At 35.1% G+C, this 20,126-nt stretch overlaps 1 protein-coding gene across 1 annotated transcript in view; it reads right to left on the bottom strand.

Moving 5' to 3' along the window:
- ND-39 (NADH:ubiquinone oxidoreductase subunit 39) overlaps positions 1–16,109 on the bottom strand; it is a 64,974-nt gene extending 48,865 nt beyond the window's left edge. Inside the window, exon 1 of the mRNA XM_089088863.1 lies at positions 15,999–16,109. Coding sequence (XP_088944989.1) covers positions 15,999–16,032 — 34 coding nt within the window. The 5' untranslated portion in view covers positions 16,033–16,109. The remainder of the gene's footprint in view (positions 1–15,998) is intronic.
- Between the last annotated feature and the right edge of the window lie 4,017 nt (positions 16,110–20,126).

Below are 20,126 nucleotides of genomic sequence, written 5' to 3'. Positions count from 1 at the left end.
TGTTTCTTGAAGTTTGGGGGCTCAATCATTATAGAAAAGGCTGAGCACTTTGCCAAATCCCTAGGAAACTATAATTTTTAGACAAGTAGTGGTTAGTTTGAGAATTTTAAAAAGAGGCACAAGGTTATGTTTAAGAAGGTTTGTTGTGATGTGTGATGATGGAATAGCTTGTTAAAGAATATTTTGAAGGAATGCCACCCAAAAAATGAAAAATGTCATGGTGGCAAACACAGCAAAGAAAAGGTTACAATTTTATAAGCAACTAATATGGCAGGATCAACCAAGTTAAACACCCTTCAGTATTGGTTAAGAAAACAATCCTAGATGTTTTAAAGGATTAAAGTCTCAGCCTGTTGAATACATGTCAAATAAAAGGACGTGGGTGAATAATGAAGTATTTTCCTCGCGGTTGACTGAATTAGATAAATCTAAGGGCAAAACAGACATAAAACTTTGTTCTTTGTGGAAAATTGCACTGTACACATTTTCAGGTGTCCTTTTCAGGAGCTAAAATTGAGTGGAGGGTAACCTGCCTTCTACCCCTGCCCTTGCCTGCCCCTCTGTCCTGATAACTCCCAAATAATGATATTGTATCAACACTTTTATATTGTAATTCTGCTCCAAAACGTTATAAGTTCTAATAAGCATTTCTCTAAGGTGAAATTTAAATGGATTAATGTGAAATTTTTGCTGGCCAGCACAACATTGCAATTTCAGCCCCTAGATGCAGAAATAATAAAAACTTCAAGGTAATCTACAGATTTGTATTGGTCATAAAATGTATTTCTGACATTGATGATGGAAAGGTGTGCAATACCGACCACTGAGAGGTCATGAGATTCATCAACAAATATTGAGATAACATAACAAGCAAAACAACAGCCACTGCTTTAAGTTGTATGGATTTGAACTGCCAGAAAATCAAGCTGCAACCAAAAATGGGCCACAAATGGATCGAGTGGAAGTGCAACTTGAAATAGAACTACCAAACGTTAACATCAAGGCTGAGTTGAATGAGGTGAGAATGCATCTGTCATCAGAAAAGATACCAGCATTTGAAGAATTTACACTTATTGATAAGGGCGTAGCATTTAGTCCCCAAAGCCGCACTGAAAACCAGTGGCGTGCCGCCAAAAATCTTTCAGTGTGCCAATACTGCTGGAAATTTCAAGCGCCGAACTATTTTCTGAGATTACTGAGTGGCAAATATAATGTAAAATCTACTACTTAATGGTACATCCACAAATTTTTGGATCCTCTCAAAATTTTTTTGAATCTACTTGTCAACTATGGACTTTAGATTATCATTCACTCGTTTCTGTCCTTTTTGGTGGAATGTAATATTTTCTAAATAAAATGTGTTTCAACTAGCCAGGATATTCCCCAAATACCTTATGTATAAATGCTTTACCATATGCAAAAAGGCAGCTATTCTACAAAAGCCTAAAAACAAGGTGGAAAATTATATTGGTTGGGAAACCTGACCTTGTTCTAGATAATGAGGAATGAGAACTGATGCGTGGCCTTTGCTCTCTACTATAAATTTTTTCTACTACAATTGAGGCTATTGAGGGAGAATTCTTTCCCACCCTAAATGTTGCTCTATTCTTTCAGGGCCTCCTAAAAGGACACCTTGAGAATCCACTAGTAGCTGTATTTCGCTTCTGAGAGAAAAGATTAGAAACAAGTGTGACTTTTGCTTCCCAAGGGATGATCTCATGGTCTGCCTGCACTTTTGGACTGTGAAACATTCAAGATAAATGAAACTGATGAGCATCTGAACATTCTTGATGGTTAACTGACAAGAAGAGAATTCTTGTTCAAAATGGTTAAGACTTAAATGTTGGAGATTGACATAAGGTCAATCATACCTCCTGTGAACAGAATTTGTTCAATCAACACTCCAGGTCCCTCCCCTTCAACGTGTGGTGAACATTTTAGTGCATTAGAAATTCTTTTGTACAAAGAGGGGAGGGCCCTCAAAAAAACTAAAGAGGAGACTGTAACCTCTGGTGCTGTCAGTAGATCAGCTACCCCAATCAGTTGTGTGAATATGGCTAGTGGCTTTTCTCAGAAGAGCAGCAACCCTAAATCTCTTCATGATCATACATAAAAAAAAGGAGGCTGCTCAATCAGATAATGTGTCAGAGCAATAATGCAGAACAGGACAAAAATGATGATGTGATTTGGTGTCAAGTAGATTTATATCTGGGCTTGGCAGCCCATGTCAGGAGACATGCCAAAAGATCCTCTCCTAGTTAATGCAATCAATCCAACCACTGCCTTTTGGAAAAGATATTCTACTCAGCTGCCATAGATTGCAGCTTTGGTAAGAAAAGTTTTATTGTTACCAGTAACAAGTGCTGCAGCAGAATACATGAAAACTACATTTTCATACATGATAACTATGGCTTTAAAGGAAAGTGCTTGAGTTTATTTCTAGCTAAGTGTTTTGAATTTTTAATTCTGGCTCCTTAAACTGCCTGAGAATTGACCAAACAGGGAATCTCAAACTTAGTTCAAATTAAACTCAAAAATTTAAAGCCATAATTAAAAATTTAATAATACATAATGCTTTTCTTTATAAGATTTTTACTCTTTTTATATAAAAGCCTTTCTGCGCAAGATGTTGCTTCTTTTTCTTCTAATACCTGAGAACAAACTGTTCTTAAGGAATTACATGCAAAGTTTTCTGAAAATTGGCTATGTAAAAAAAAAAAAAAATCTAATAATAAAATATACACTAAAGTAAAACTTCAATTGTTTGCCTGGGCTCCCATAGACTGAATTTTACCTGGTCTAATCGGCGCTTCCAGTGCTGTATAATTGTAATCTCAAGACAAAATATCCTAGGCAGCGCTATAGCGCTGCCTAAGTAAAGAGCAATGTGGGCACAATATTTTGTTCTTTTTAGACCAGGGCACTTCTTATAGAAAAAAATGTCATAGGAACTTCAAACGAACTCATGAAGGGGAACCAGCTCCCCCTCCCCCATGTCAATCACCAACTCCCCCACTCCCCTCCCCCCACTTAGGCAGCGCTATACTGCTGCCTAAGTGAGCGCTGCCTAAGTAAAGAGCAATGTGGATACAATATATTGTTCTTTTTAGACCAGGGCACTTCTTATAGAAAAAGAATGTCAAAGGAACTTCAAAAGAGCTCAAGAAGGGGATCCACCTCCCCCTCCCTCACGTCAATCACTTCCTCAAACACATCCAATCAAAATTTTAAAGATAGCCATTTTGTTCAGTTTAGTTTTAAGGTCCAGAAATTATGACTTTAAGAATGACACCCCCCCCCCCCAAAAAAAAACCTCAGGGCAAGGGTTGTAAGTTAGGCCCTGTGGGGATATAAGGTTTTTTAAAGAAAGGGTGGTTGTATAGACCTCACAGGGGGCTCATTTGATTGGTAATCAGAAGTTCTACTGGCCTTTTTAACAGTCAAAAGTGATTGGAAGTCATGCAGCCCCTCCCCATACACCAATAATTTCCCTAAACACATTCAATCATAATTTTTGAGATATCCATTGTGTTCAATGCAGTTGAAAGGTCCAGAAATTATGTCTGTGAAGATACCCCCCCCCATATAGGCCTCGGGTCAAGGATTGTAAGTAAGGTCCAAGGTCATATAAGGTTTTTATAGAAATGGTGGTCGTATACAATTCAAAGAGGACCCATTAGATTGGTAATCAGAAGTTATAGTGCCATTTTTAAGAATCAATATGATCAGAAGGTAAATAGCCCCCCCCCCACACACACGCGTCATATTTTCCAGATACACACCTGATAGAAATTTTAAGATGGCCAATTGTTGTTGTAAAAACTTTGGAAAGGGCTTAGTTGGTTGGTAATTGAAAGGGCAAGTGCCTTCTTCAATAGTCAAAAGTGATTGGAGGGCAACCAACCCCCCCGCCAATCATTTCCCCAAACACTTCCAGTCAAAATTTCGAGATAGTTATTTTTTTTATGTAGTCTAAAAGTCCAGAAATTATGTCTTTGAGGATGAGCCCCCTAACAGTTCTCAGGGTAAGGGTTATAAAGTATGCCCTGAGGGCATTTAAGGTTTTTATGGAAACGGTGGTCATATAAATTTACGAGGGGGCTCATTGGATTGGAAATCGGAAGTTGAAGAGCTATTTTTAGTAGTCAAATTTATCGGAGGGCAGCTATACCCCCCCCCACCCTTCACGTTATATTTTCCCCCAATGCATCCGATAGAAATTTTAAGATAGCCATTTGTTCAAAAATAGTCCAAAGATCTCATAACACGGCCTTTGGGGTTGACACAACCCCCCAAAGTATGGGGATAAGGGTTTTAAGTTATGCCCCGGTGTATGTAAGGTTTTTATGAATAAGTGGTCTTGTGAACTTTAGAGGAGGCTCATTCGAAGAAAGTTCTGCTCTCAGGAATTCAGGACATCACAGTGTCAGGACATCCTACAGTGGTCAACAATACAACAGCAACCTTATAAGAAAATCGAAATATATTTTCTTGTGATTATTATCGCTTCTAATCAGCAGTTGTACCAAACCTATCCTGCTCAAGTCATCCTCAGGGCTATACTGTGGTGTTTATCCTCCCCATAGTATTGTGCAGACGTTTTTATATAATCTTTTTCCACTTCTTTTTTTTTTTTTTTTTTTTTTATAAAAGATTTTTCCATTAGGCATTGTTCAGATTGCATCCAAAAAAAAACGTCCCCCCATATCCCAAATTAAAGTCGATAGTTAAAGATACCCATCCTGGATGGTCAAGCAGCTTATCTGAAAGTTCTATTGGTGGATCTAATTAGGAGAATAGGACAATGGTAACTGTAGATCATAATGCAAACATCAATAATGATAATGGGTTTCAAGAGGTCCTCTAGAAGCTCTAAAAAAAGGAAAAAAATCTCCCCAATTAAAAGCATTTTCCCTCTCCCTGCCCAAGATCCTCCCTCCAAAAACTTAGGAATTTACCTTAAAATTACTCCCACTACCCCCTTTGAAATAAAAATGATCACTGCAATAAGAGTTGCAATTTTTAAATTGCTAAAATCAATGTTCTCTCTTAACATTAACCGTGATGGATCTCTGCTAAGTATGCATTTCCAATCGGAAGTTGCAATTTTTAAATTGCTAAAATCAATGTTCTCTCTTAATATTAACCGTGATGGATCTCTGCTAATAGCTGTAGAAGATCAGAAATCAGCAGATACAATAATTAACCTTAAATCCCTTCTGAATAACCCAATTATTGCATCTAATTGGAACCCAAAACAATCACCAACAAAAATAGTAGTTTATAATGTTCCCCCAGAGATATCTACTCAGGAGTTAAAAGAAGGCCTTTCAGATAGGGCTGGAAACACAATCCCAGTTGAGGATGTTACCCAACTTGGAAAACCCAACTCTAATGGCCTAAAAACTAGTAGATCCTTCTTATTCACACTGAAGGATAAAATTGATATCCCAGAAAATTATTCCTATTTGGGCAAATCAAACCACACAAGGAATACAAACCTAAGCCTATTCAGTGTCAGAAGTGTTTCAAACTGGGACACACAACAAACAAATGCAATGAAATTCTCCAAGAGTGTAGTAATTGTAAATCTTTCCATCCTAAAGAGCTGACAACTTGCAACAACACTCAGCCTACATGCATCAATTGCAAAGGCCCACATGAATCTACAAATAAATCATTATACCCTGCATACAAGAAAAGAGCTCTGACACTCCAAATATCAACAGAGAAGGCCATCCCATACCCCTTTGCAGCAATGGAAGCAAATGCTGCCCAACAATACCAAATAAAGCCTGTAATGAAACCAACCAAAACCCCCAAGTCAAATGCCCCCAATGCATCAAGCTCCCCATATAAAACACCATCTTCTAAGCCCCCTAGCTCAAATCCCTATCAGAAGGAATCACCAAGCCAACAAGCCTCCTTGTCCGGTGAGATGAGGTCAGCCTGGCCCCCCCCACCCAAGATGAAACAAACCAGAAATACTACCAGGAATCAATCCCTTAACCAACAAACAGGATGCACAACCAAAAATCCAATCCCCAAATATATGCTAATTCATTCTAAACTGTAATGCAGTTCAGGCCATGAACATACATCAACTACAGAAAACAAAAATAATTTCAGAATTGGCAAAAATCTACATCCCTGATGATATGCTCATTCAAGCAAAAAAAGATCTTGCTTTACTTTTATTAAAGCTGAACATTGATACAGAGCCATATGAAGAATAAATCAACAACGCAATATAAATCAATGCTGCAATGGAATGGAAGATCACTCACAAAAAATGAGCTAAATGAACTAAAATCTTTTATGAATAATAATTCCATTAATATTGCTTGCCTCCAGGAAACTCATTTAACCCAAAATCAACAAATTAGGTCTCCGGGATATACTATCCTGAGAAAGGATAGATCTTCAGAGAGAAAAGGAGGTGGAGTAGCTTTATTAGTTAATAATAATATAAAATATTGTGGCATCAATTTTCCAGATTTTGCAAATGATGTTGATGTTATTGGTATCAGTGTTTGGCTGAATAATTTAAAAACCTACATAATAAACTTTTATAACCCTAATGACCAAACTACAGATGCCAAGGATTTCTTTAATTATATAAATAATTCTAATATGTTAAAAAATATCATTATTTGTGGTGATTTCAATTCCCACAGCCTTTTGTGGGGGAATAAACCAGCAAATAAAGCTGGTGAATTCATTGAGCATATGACTTCAAATATTAATGAATTAGCTGTTGCTACCCCTCCAAACCTGAACACATATTTCAACCCCAAAAGTGGCAGATTCTCCACATTTGACCTACAAATTGTGTCATTAAATTTTTTGAACAAAATTTACATAAATAAAATTGATAGTCTATGTACTGACAACTTTACTATAGTTTGCTCTCTAAATGAACCTGCTGAAACTTTATCTCATACATCCAAATATATCAACACTAAAGCAAATTGGTCTATGTTCCAAAATAAGCTAAATGATGAAATTACAAGTTTCACCCAAAGTTCATGCATTTGTAACACAACAGTTGACACACATGCTGAACCCTTGACATCTTTACTAAAAAATGCAGCTAATCATGCTATCCTCAAGGCAACACCTAAGAAAACATTCCCTAAACAAATTCCTAAAGCATGGTGGACAAATGAGTGCCTAAATAAATGGAGGATAAAAAAGGCAGCTAGGACAGAATTCATAAGAAAACCATCACCTACTACATATTTAAAAAAATTACAAGCAGAATCTTATCTAAAAAGGACTATAATAGATGCTAAATATAAATACTTGAATAATTTTGCAAATAATTTCTTCAGAGAAACACATGAGCCAATTATACATAAAGTCATAAGCCACATCTGTGGGAAAAAGACTTCCCTCAACCCACTCCTGTATGAGCTTTTACATAATAATACCCATTATGACGATGATAATGGAAAAGCTAACCTATTTGCAACTCTTTTTGTTAATAAGCTAACATCAAATAATCAAAGCAAAATGTCCATAATTCTCATGAACACTAGCTACCGACCATACACAGGATCAGAGTACATAACCAATCCATTTTCAATCCAGGAATTGAATAATGTAATCTATTATATCAGGACCAAAACTAGCAGCAGATGTAACAGTATTCACCGTACATCGATAAATAATCTTACACCTTCATACAAACAAGAACTTCTAAATTGTTATAATCACGGTTGGGCATCTTCTAGGTTCCCCAATATATGGAAATATTGGTCCCTCCTACCAATCCTAAAGAAAAACAAACCAAATGATAACCCTGAGTCTTATAGGCCCATAATGATTACACCTGTGATGGAGAAAATAATGGAGAAAATGATTTATCACAGACTCCTCTGGTTCGTTGAAAACAATAATATGATCCCACATACTCAAACTGGATTTAGGAAATACCACTCCTCAACAGATGCTTTCATTTTGCTAACAAATGCAATAAATGAATATTTCTCTAAAAATAATATCCTAGTGGCAGCTTTCCTAGATTTTGAAGGGGCATATGACAATGTGAACCACCAAATCCTTTTAAATAAACTTGCAAACCTTGGAGTAACCCCTTAAGCTAGTATCTTTTATTAAATCCTTCATAGAAGTCTGAAGTTTCATTGTTTGTGTCGGTTCAGCCTTTTCACCCCAAAAGACAATATCCAAAGGCCTACCTCAGGTAGCAGTCCTCAGTTGCCTCCTATTTGCCCTATATCTCTGGGACATGAACCTACCCCCCACAAATCTACAATATGCTGATGATCTGGTGCTATGGTCATCTGGCAACACCTTTCAGATAGCACAGTCAAATCTGCAAAAGTCACTTTTCCAGTTTGAAAAATTCTCTCAACATTCAGATTTACCCATTGCACCCACCAAGTCAAAAATAATCCAATTTCACAGGAAGTGAAACCATGTTAATGCAAAACTAACTCTAAATAAAACAACTATTCCAGAAGATAATCATGTTAATTACCTAGGTCTCATGCTTGACCAAAAACTTAATTTCCACCTCCACATTTCAAACACAATAAAAAAGTGTTATAGAAAAGCAAATATACTAAAGACTTCTTTCCACATCCTGGGGTTGTAAGGGGAAAACCGTACTTCAATTTTATAAATCAAATATAAGACCCCATATTGACTATGGGCTCTTCGTCTACGGTGCATGTGCAAATACCAAGATGAAAAAAATTGAAACAACACTAACTGATACAATGCAGCTTATATTTGGTCTTAGAAAGCCCACAAGCACCAAGTTTTTGCCTATAGAGAGTGGATTAACAGCAATAAGGGAGAGACGTAGCTTACTCTTGATAAAACATCTTACAAAAATTGAATCAAATAGCTCACACACATTACATAATTGGTTAAGAAATCCAGCCATGTATAGAGGTATTGCAGATGAGTATGCCAATATTCAAAAGAAGTTCCCTGTACCAGCAAAGTCTATTGCACCTAATTTCCCCTAATCCCCTCCATGGAATTGATCATTTCCCATAATAAATACTGAATTTTCAAAATGGAATAAAGATTTAACCCCCATTGCTTTTGTCCAGAAAAAATTTGCAGAACTTAATACAATTTCCTATAAAAATCACTTCCAAATATTTGTTGATGGGTCAAAAATGAATGAGAAGGTTGCAAGTGGTGTTTTCCTTCCTCACCTGAAAATTGCAATGGGCGAGAGATTATTTAATAATTTATCTATAATGTCTGTTGAGTTAAATGCCATAATCATGGCATTAGAACACCTTAAGCAAAACCAATCTTTGATTGAAAATTCGAAAAATATTATCATCTATTCCGACTCTTTATCAAGCCTTGAGTTGCTGGCCTCAGCTCCTCAATATAAGTTGGACATTAACACTTATCATTGTCTCAGTATTATTGATAATCTTGCTTCAAGTGGCATAAAAACTTACTTTCAGTACATTCCTAGCCACTCTGGCATAAGTGGTAATCATCAGGTTGATGAAATAGCAAAAAATGCTATATATATTGAACAGCCAAGTGGGAGACCAATCCCAATTGGAGATATTTACCGATGGAGGCTATCAGATATTAATTGTAATAAGATCAATCCTATCCTTTCCCCTTTTTCCAATAAGTATCTATCTAAAATTTATCATAGAATTCGTTCTGGAACAAATGGACTAAATTTCCTTGCATTCTCATATAAGCTTTCTAATTCAAGTGGTTCAATTCCCCTGTCCCCTCTTTGCAGGCATTGTAATATGAATAATGAAACAATTGACCATTGCCTATTTGAATGTAATATGCTGACGTCTGCACAACATACCTTGCTTTGTAAACTGTTAAAATACTTCAAACACCACAAAATCCCGCTATCAGCCAAGAGCCAAGCCAACTATACCTGCACACAGAGCATAGAAATCGACATCTATCATCTTATATTTGAACTCCTAGAGTCGAAAGATCTGCTGAAAGATATCTGAATATATCTAATAAATATGAGGCAATCAAGCCAGTAGCTCTGTAGCCCACAGAGTGAAGCAAAAGGAAAAGGGCTGAATAGTTATACTGAAAAGCCCGCCTGCTGTTAAATAGAAGAAGGATTCTAGTTCCATTTTCTAGTTCTAGTTAATTCTACGCCTCGATTCACTACAGTTGATTGATTGATTTTAAGAGTAAAGCGTGATGGAGAGAAAATAGCCCCCCTCTCCCTTTATATCATCTTTTCCCCAAACACATTTGATTGAAATTGTGAGACAGCCATTTTGTAGCCAATAGTCCAAGAGAATATAACAATGTCTTCAGTAATCAAATATAAGAAATATATAGGCAGACATTGAACTAAATCAAAAAAAAATATGAGCATGTGAACGTTCAAAAAGGTGACAAAGCAATATCTCAAGAACAATTTATATTATTAAGTTAGATCTTTAAGAGTAAGTTTTGGGGAATTTTGAACTAGCCAGAAGGCACTACGTGTATACTTTTAGTACTACAACTACAGTTACTGTAACTAATAACGCTTAGAGTATTAAGGTGAAACCTCTAGGAAGTGTTTAGGGGGCGTTTCAATTAAACAAAAAAACTATATACATGCAGGTTTTTAAAAAGGCATATAAGCAATATCATAGGCGTCACCGTTCTATCATAGCTAGATATGTCATTAAAACATTTAAAAAAGCTGATTCGATTCAAAATTAAAAGTTCTAGTGTCCTTTCTAAGAGTAAAAAGAGATTGGAGGGAAATCAGCCCGTCTCTAAAGCCGATTTATTTCCCAGATACAACTTGTAAAAATTTTGAGACAACTATTTTGTTCAGCATAGTAGAACGGTCCAGCAACTATGTCTTTAGGGACATTGGGCATGTCAGACCCCCACAATTATGCCAAACTATGGATTCTTATAAAAAAAAACTGGAAAGATATAATTTTTTTTTCATGAAAATGACTTTTGTCAATAAAAAACAAACAGAAATTCATCTAAAAAAACTTTTTCCACAAAACAAGCTTTTCAAAGAAAAGTAAAGAGCTCCATCAAGCCAAATACGGACAGAAATGAAGTCAAGTAATCATCCAAGCATAAAACTACCACAAATCACTATTAATAAACAAAATGAAACTCAAAATGAACAGAAATTAGAATAAATAGTGGAGTCAAACTCAAAATGAGCAAAAATTAACATTATTAGGGCTGATAACCCCCATGCCTTCTCAAGACCAGAACATAATTTGCACTTTACTGAAAACAAAATATGTTTAAACGTTTTCACTTTTTTTACTTAAATAAGTAAAAAACTGTTTTTACTCACTTTTTTTTACCCATTTTTTATTTTAAGGAATAAAAATCAGTATAATTAATTAAACTGACAATCCACAGTCATTTTTTATTATTTTTTCATTAAAGTCTAAGTTATGTTCTGGTCTTGAGAAGGCATGGGGGTTGTCAGCCCTATTAATGTTAATTTTTACTCTTTTTGAGTTGACTTGGCTATTTATTATAATTTCTGTTTGTTTTGAGTTTAATTTAATTGATGATAGTGATTTATGGTATTTTTATGGTTGGAAGATTATTTGACTTTATTTCTGCCCATTTTTGGCTTAATAGAGCTCTTTACTTTTCTTTGAAAACTTGTTCTGTGGAAAGTTTTTAAATTATTACAAATATATGACACTGTCATTCAGCCAGGGGGGGGGGCAGGCACCCATGATTGTTTGATATGCTTACCCAACATATTCAAGTATGTCCAAAATCACAGTACCTTAATTACTGATAGTAATACATGCTCAAGAACTTTATTAAAAGTGCAAGAGACAGTAATAGGTCGGTAAGAAGAGCAAATTAAAGGAGAATTTCCATTCTTTAAAATTGAGGAAACAGCACCAAACAAAAAACTCTCCGCTTCACTAGAAGTTCAAATACACATGTGAGACAGTAGATATATATGATCAATAAGGGGGAAGCAATCTAATAAAATGTGAAATCTAGAGATTCCATCATTATCAACATTATCTTACTTAAGTTTCTTAATTGCTTCAACTACAGATGAAAGAGAAATGGGAATACAAAGATGCTGAGGTAGGGGGGGGGGGGGTACAAAAAATGACAGAAAGAGAATGAGTATACAAAGAATGGTGTCCAGCCCCACCAAATTTTATTTCAGCACTGCTTTGGGGTCTAGTACCAGTAATCAACACAATAGTTGATGAAGAAAATAAAAAATCCCTAACCATCAATGATAATGCTCCTTTTGGCAACAAAAACAAGGAAGGGGAGCCAGCAGACATTCCAACCAAAGTAGCCAAAGCTGCAGTTCTTACTTTATGTACATTTTTAGAAAAAAAAAAAAAAAAAAAAAAAAAAAAAATAGTAATGTATCAGATAATGTTTTTCCATTAGTTGCTTCAATCACAAAGATGATTGAAACACATGTTGCCAATAGTCTTAAGCAGAAGAAGATTATGGAATTTATTACTCAGTGAGGTTAATCTGTTGGTACACTTTTCTCAATTATGTACAGTATACTGCAAGCACTTATGATTAATACAGCAAATAACTTGATTTCATATTAATCCAGTAATAAAATCAAGTTTAACTCTCTAGTTGCTGTAGAGAACAAATTTAGTCAATTTTTACCTCTGTATCTCAAATTTTCATTTGTCTTACCTCTATAGCTTGTTACCTTTATAGGTTGTATGTTATGTAGAATAACCTCTACAACTCAACTATATGTAACTCAAAGAAAAATCATTATCTCATGAATTTTGTGTTAGCAAGAGTCAACTGTATTTACCCTAGATTTTAGGTAAACATATATATTAACAGAATATTCAGATATCCTAAGAACAAACTTATCTCTCAGAATTTCATCCTGAATCCAAATATGACATTCATTTATGTCACAAATTTAATTTTTAGCCCTTTATGGACCCTCAAAATGATACCTTTATCTCTTGTTTTAGATAAAACTCATACCTGTGTTAGTGTAAATCTTGTCAAAACCAGTCTATTCATAAATTGAATTGACGGAAACAAAATCAAGAATCAATAAATGCATGGGAAATATATAATACAGCCTATGTATTTGGGTAAGGTTATAAAGGTTAGGTTAAAATTGAATTTATAGTGGAAACAAATGTCACATTTGGATTCAGGATGAAATTATGATTATAAAGGTAAGTTAGTGAACACAGGTATATTAGCTGTATCTAAAATAAGAGAAAATGTATCATCTTTGAGGGTTTCAGGATGAAATTTTGATTACAGAGATGTTTTTTTTGGGCTATCTGAATATTCTGTTAATACCTACATTTAACAGATTTTATGTGCATTAAAAATTTCCACCAATGAGTGAATTACTTTTTATGAAAATTTTGGAATAGCCATGGTAGCAAGCACAACTGGTGAATAATGCATTCTACTCCCTTTGTTGCAGTGCAAACTCTTCAACTCTGGTTTGAAAACTAGTCTTTTAGTCAAAAACCAGTCCAAGTTTTTGTTCTATGTAACATTTGAGCTTTGAGGGTTTCATAGATTCAGCACTAAGAACAGAATTGCATAAAACATACTATTTATAACAACAAACATAGACCTCCACTTTAATCACATTTAATCAATACTTTTCCAGATGAGCCTTTTTCAGTCAGGCTTGATTCACTGAGGACCCTACCCAAGACAACCCACTAGTTGAAACCACTGACATAAAATGTGACCTAGATCTTTCTTATTCCTTTCATTTGGTAAATAAGTTTGATTAAATATTTAAGACATTTCAATAATGACTTAGTACAGGAGACTAAAAAACATGTCTTTGTCTAAAAAAAAGAAAGGTTAACTTGTAGTCTAATAAAACTCAAAAAGTAGGCTATATATACACTGAGAATTCCAAAAACTTGCAGCCTTTAGATTTGAGAAGCCATAATATAATTTATCATTCCCTTAAAGTAGTCATTAGAGTACCAGAATTCCATTCCTAAAACTTGCATTTCAGCATGTTGTTTAATAATAGAAAGCACTTGGCACTGACATCATTTTATCAATAAGGCTATAATATTCTGAAATAAAATAAAATAAACAGTTATTTATAATTTCTCTATTAATTGGAAGAATACTTGGGTATATAGAATACTGGTAAGATTGTATCAGTATTCTATAAGAAACTGTAAGGACAGTGACCTGCTTGGCCAAAGGTCCATTGCCCTACTGTAAATTTATAATTACCTTAAATTGCACTTGCTAGCAATAGGACAAATCCTGTGTCCACCAGCTTCAGTGATGATAGTTAATCATCATCTGTGGCTACCCAAATGGTGCACCACGGTTTGTTGAGCCACTCCCTATCCACTGATCACTTGAACACATCCACGCTGGTAGAGGTTACTGTTTTTTCACTAAGGGAGTTCCACAAGCTGACAACTCTATTTGAGAAGAACTTGTTCCTTAGTCTGGTGTTGGCTTGTTTCCAGAAAAACTTTTGAGAATGACCACGAGTTCTATTTGAATTGTCTGGTTGGAAAAGGCCAGGAATGGTATCCTCAGCATTTAGAAGCTTGTATGCTGTTATCACATTGCCTTGTTTGCAATGATATGTTAGAGATGGTATTCTAAGCTTATGGAGATGGGATGGATAAGGGACATCATAGAGGTCTCTAATACATTTTGTTGCCCTCCTCTGGACTGATTCAAGAGCTGCTTGGTCTGTCTTATTGATTGGGCATGCAATACACATTCCAAACTCTAGCCTTGGTTGAACTAGACTCTTGTATAGCTTGGTCATAACAGTTGGAGATCTGCTAGTGAACGTTCTTTTGATTAAGCCAAGAGTCTGATTAGCCTTCACAATAGTCGCTTGTGCATGAATATGAAATTTCAATTCGTTGTCTACCAGGACACCAAGATCTCTCTCCTCGTGGCTGCTGGAAATGGCATTTTGGGACCCATCCCTACAATCCATATGGTACTGAGTGTGTGGGTTTTTCTTCCCAAGGTGGAGAGTCTTGCATTTTGATGCGTTGAATTCAAGCCTCCAAATATTAGTCCAGTGAGTGAATGTATTGAGGTCCAGTTGGATCGACTTAATATTCTCCACTGTGTCTGCATGACCGATAAGTTTTTAGTCATCAGTGTAGAGGCTTACTTTGTTGTTTAGGATTTTGGGCACGTCATTTATATATATATTAAATAAAGTCGGACCCAAAACTGTTCCCTGGGGGACACCACTTCCAACAGCGGCCACCTTGGAGAAAAACTTCCTTCCATCCTCGCCAAATACTTTAACTGTCTGTTTCCTAAATCCTAAACATCTGTAATGTAGAACAAAAATCAGACAGAAATAAACCATTAAATGCTCTTTCCAAATATGATGGTCAATATCTACCAAATCATATTATTGAGTTAGGAATAAAGTGAATTCACCATTCAATGCCTTTTTTAATGCTGATTACGAATATAAAAAGCATTTCTCTCCGAAATTAATTTCAGCCCCCCCCCCTATATAGGCTATACCTACCCTAACCCTGACTTGGCATATATAGGGGGCGGGGCTGTAATTCATTTCCAATAGAAATGCTTAGGCTATTATATTTGTAATCAGCATAAAAAAGGCATCAAATGGTGTATTCACTTTATTCCTAAGTCAGTAATATGATTTGGTAGATATTGACCAATATGATAATTACTACTGTCACAATTTTCACCCCAGCAATCATCCCCTCCCCCAGATTGAGCCATTTATAGTCCTGGGCTACATAGGCTACTACTTGTTTTAAATGGATTTATTTTTTATTACAGAACAACTGTTGATGACAAATAAGCACAAAGTTGAGGAGAAACCCATAAAATCAGTTAACATGCATATAGAGCTATAGACTATTATGGCACAGAAGAGGGGGGTTGGTAGCCTATTAAAATTGGGACAAAAGCAATTGTTATATACAGAGTGAGAACTGAATAAAAAAGAAGATTGTACATTTTTTTTTTTTTTTGATTTTATTACCTACCTGAAAGAACTTTTAAAAAATTTTTCGCCTTCATTTTTCGACCTTGCCACTGTTGCCACTAGACATTTCGTGTACAAAATATTGACAAGTCAGTAGAAAATTATCTTCGTGGGCCCAATAGTCTATTCAGCAATAACAGTATATTCCACCTTAAGGGCTGGGCACACGTAGCTGATTTCGGGAACTGATTTCCAAATCAGCGCCGTTTTTGAAAGAAATCGGCGTCGATTTATAAATATGCTGAGATCAATCATGCAACTAATTATAAACTCCAGTTGACTATTTGTGTCCATGTTTTTTTGTTTTGAAATCTCATGCAACAAATTTTTCTTTTAACAAATTTTTCTTACCACTATCGTTTGTCCACTGATGCTGAAATCGGTTCCCGAAATAAGCTACGTGTGTCCAGCCCTTTACTCCTTTGAACTAATGCACCTAATTACAATTTCCATGAATGGTATCTAAGATTAAAAGGGCAAATGTAAAGAAAAACTGGCCTCCTCTTACAGCTCCTGAACAGTGTTGATCATGCAAAGTATAAGCACCAATTAATCAACCAAAATTGTATTAAATTGTCAGTGTTAAGTACTTCAAATAAATTGTTCTTAAATACTTAAGCATGTACTTCAGAATGAAAGTACAAGGTTTCAAGGACTTTATGTACGGTAAAGAGGGAAGCAAATAAACTTTGCCCTACGTGTCGTTAAAAACAAAGCAACGTTAAAATATTTCCACCGCTTTAATGGAGAAAGGGAGAAAACCCTGTTTTCAAACAGTTTGTGGTAACGAACTGTAAGTAAGGAGTGACCCGGCTCAATGGTAACCTTATCTCTAAAAAACGGAATTTTGATACCAATAGATACATCAAAAGAATCAGATTTTAATTGTGATTTCAAAAATATAAGTTTCATCAAGTTTAATTTTACCCATCAAAAGTTACGTGCCTGAGAAAATTTGGCTGATTTTCAAAAAAAGGGGGAAAGACCCCCTAAAAGTTATAGAACCTTAATGAAAATCACACCATCATATTCAGCGTATTAAAGAACCCTAATGTAGAGGTTTCAAGCTCCTATCTACAAAAATGTGGAATTTTCAATTTTTTGCCAGAAGAAAGATCACGGATGCGTGTTTATTTGTTTTTTTTTTGTTTTTTTTTCTTTTCCCCAGGGGTAATTGTATTGACCAATTGGTCCTAGAATATCGTAAGTGGGCTCATTGGAACGGAAATTAAAAGTTCTAGTGCCCTTTTTAAGTGACCAAAAAAATGGAGTGCAACTAGACCCCTCCCACGCTCATTTTTTTTCAAAGTCATCCAATTAAAATGTTTAGATTGCCATTTTGTTGCGAATAGGTGAAAATATAATAAATGTCTGTTAGGATAACTTAATCAACCACAGTTCCCCGGGGAAGGGTTGCAAGTTATGAACTTTGCCCAATGCTTACATTTTGTATTGGTTATTGGGAAGTATACAGACATTTTCAGGAAGGATTTTTTTCTGGTGGGGGGGGGGGGCTGGAGGAGGAGGTTACTCGGGATAATCTTTCCGTGGAGGATGTTTCTTTGGGGTAAGGGACATTTCTATGAAGGGGGCGCCGGATTTCCAACCATTATTTAAAAAACGATCAAAAACTAAATAAGAAAAAACAAGTTTTTTCAACTGAAAGTAAGAAGCAACATTAGAAATTAAAACGAACAGAAATTATTACGCATATGAGGGGTTCTCCCCCAAATCAACACCTCTCTCTTTATGCTCCAGTTTTTTTTAGTGCTTTCAAAAGAGCTATCTATTCTAATTAAACGGCCTTTGTGATTCAGGGGTTTGGGAATTAAATTTTTTTTTAACTTTTAACGTAAAGAGCGTGGTATTGACTAAGGGGAGAATCCCCTCATATACGTAATAACATATACGTAATAAACAAAACAATAAAAAAAAAAAAGCGATACGAAATTTACCTGATTTTTTAAAGAGGGAGGAAACGTCCCCTACAAGTGATAAAATTTTAATGAAAATCACACCGTCAGATTCAGCGTATCAGAAAACCCTATTACATAGGTTTCAAGCTCATATCTGCAAAAATCTGCAACTTTGTATTTTTTGCCAGAAGAAAAACATACAAATATATAAGTTCGTTACGTAAGTTAATTTGTAAATTACGTCAGAACCAAATTTAGAGACAGCCATTTAGCAAAAGAAAAGTAAAGTTTTTATGCAAATTTTGTTTACTTATTCAATGACGGTGAGCCAAAATAAAAGCTCCATTAACTAAAAAACGATCAGAAATTAAATAAAAAAACAAGTTTTTTAAACTGAAAGTAAGGAGCGTCATTAAAACTTAAAACGAACAGAAATAATTCCGTATATGACAGGAACTGTCCCTACCTCAACGCCTCACTCTTTCCGCTAAAGTTAGAATCTGTCTCACATCTTTATTTTTTAAAACAATAAAAAAAACTTAAGTGTAAAGAGCGAGGCTTTTAGGAGGGGACAGCCCCTTTCATATACGGAATAATTTCTGTTCGTTTTAAGTTTTAACGTCATTCCTTACTTTCAGTTAAAAAAAACATGTTTTTTTTATTTAATTTCATAAAAGAAGGAAAAGTCAGATCAAATCAGATAATAACTTTTGTAACAAAGAAAAACAATAAAGGTTTGTTTTTAAACTATAGCTTACACACGATAAATATGGGAAAAAAGTATTGAAGTATCTACTCAAAGTACATTTGCAAAGACTTATTCAAGTACTTAGAAATGCAATCAAGCATATGTACTGAAGTACCTTCCCAAAAATGATCCTTGAGAGACGTATCTCAAAAATATGCTCCGATTGACTAAAACTTTAAAGGCAGACACCTACAATTATGAAGCATTTAAACAAAGAAGTCTAGATTGTTTACCTTTGCAAAGCTAAAGCCATTATTGAGAAGGTAGTTAAGTAAATTTCTATTTACTTTAATGTATCATTTCAAAAGTGCTTTATGTATTCACTTGGAAATGTTTTTGCACACTTATTGGTGCTTTCAGTAACAAATTCATTTTGAAGCATAATGCACATTATCTCAAACTTCTTAAAAGGTTTATGGAAATTAGGACAAAATTCGAAATGTTGGGATTATTGCAACTCAAAAATAGAGTCTTTACACCTTCTAAGCGGATATCTAGGGCAACAAAAGTTATAAAGGTTTCTTCTTATCGTTAAAGAGAAAAAGGAGCATTGCATGAGAAAATATTTGCTTGGAAATTATTCTAATTGTTGAGTTTAAGCAATGCTGTAACTTGAAAATTCTGAGACTGCAGTAGGTGAAAAGGAACCTTCTTAAGAAGCGTGCACCTTTTGCAGATCCATTATTCCAAGCTTTAAATTATTGGCAGGGTTAAGGAAATGGTTCTCTTGACGCTGTTTTATCCGTATATTATGGTTTGAAGACCAAAGTGAAAGAATTTTAGAATGTATGCACTGTCAAGCCTTACTTTCCCGTTAACAGAAGACATTATTGTAATACATTAGACACCTTTGATGCTTCTTATATGTGTTAGCAATGACATTGGAGGTAAAAACAATAAGTGAACTAGTCATAGCTACTACCTCTCAACCTGATTTCATTTTATGGCTGGGATCAGTCTTGTAAGGCAGAAAGACAAAATAAGAGATACAATGAACCTAGAAATGAAATGTAGTGGTAAAGTTTGCTTCCAATAATGGGCATGCTGAAGCTGTGAAGTTGTGTGACAATGAGAGTAAAAAATTGTTTTCGTTCACAGAGCTTGAACGTACTACCACTGATCAAAAATCGTATGTAGACCCTAAATTGAAAGATTTAAGGTTTAAAAACCGAGAAACCTGGCCAGAGTGATCTGAAAAATATCTATGGATAAGACAATCTTCTTAAGCTGAATCCCTGGAAATAATTTTGCTAATGGTAATAAGACAAATTGCGGTAAAAGAACAAGTAAGTGACATTGCATCTTAAGCTAAAAAAATAGTTACACCAAGAAGCAACTTAGTAGAGTAGAATAAAAACTGTTGAATTAATCGCTGACGTTAAGAGATAGATTATTGTTTTTACATTGCGCTTGCACTATGTTCAAAGCCAAACAAAAAAAAAGCTGCTGAAATTCACATCATTCG

The sequence above is a fragment of the Artemia sp. Qi Xiang Cuo genome, chromosome 5, assembly GCF_049724085.1.
Source record: "Artemia sp. Qi Xiang Cuo chromosome 5, ASM4972408v1, whole genome shotgun sequence".
NCBI lineage: Eukaryota > Metazoa > Arthropoda > Branchiopoda > Anostraca > Artemiidae > Artemia > Artemia sp. Qi Xiang Cuo.
Note: the sequence above shows the minus strand (reverse complement) of the source record. Positions and strands in the feature narration are given on the sequence as shown.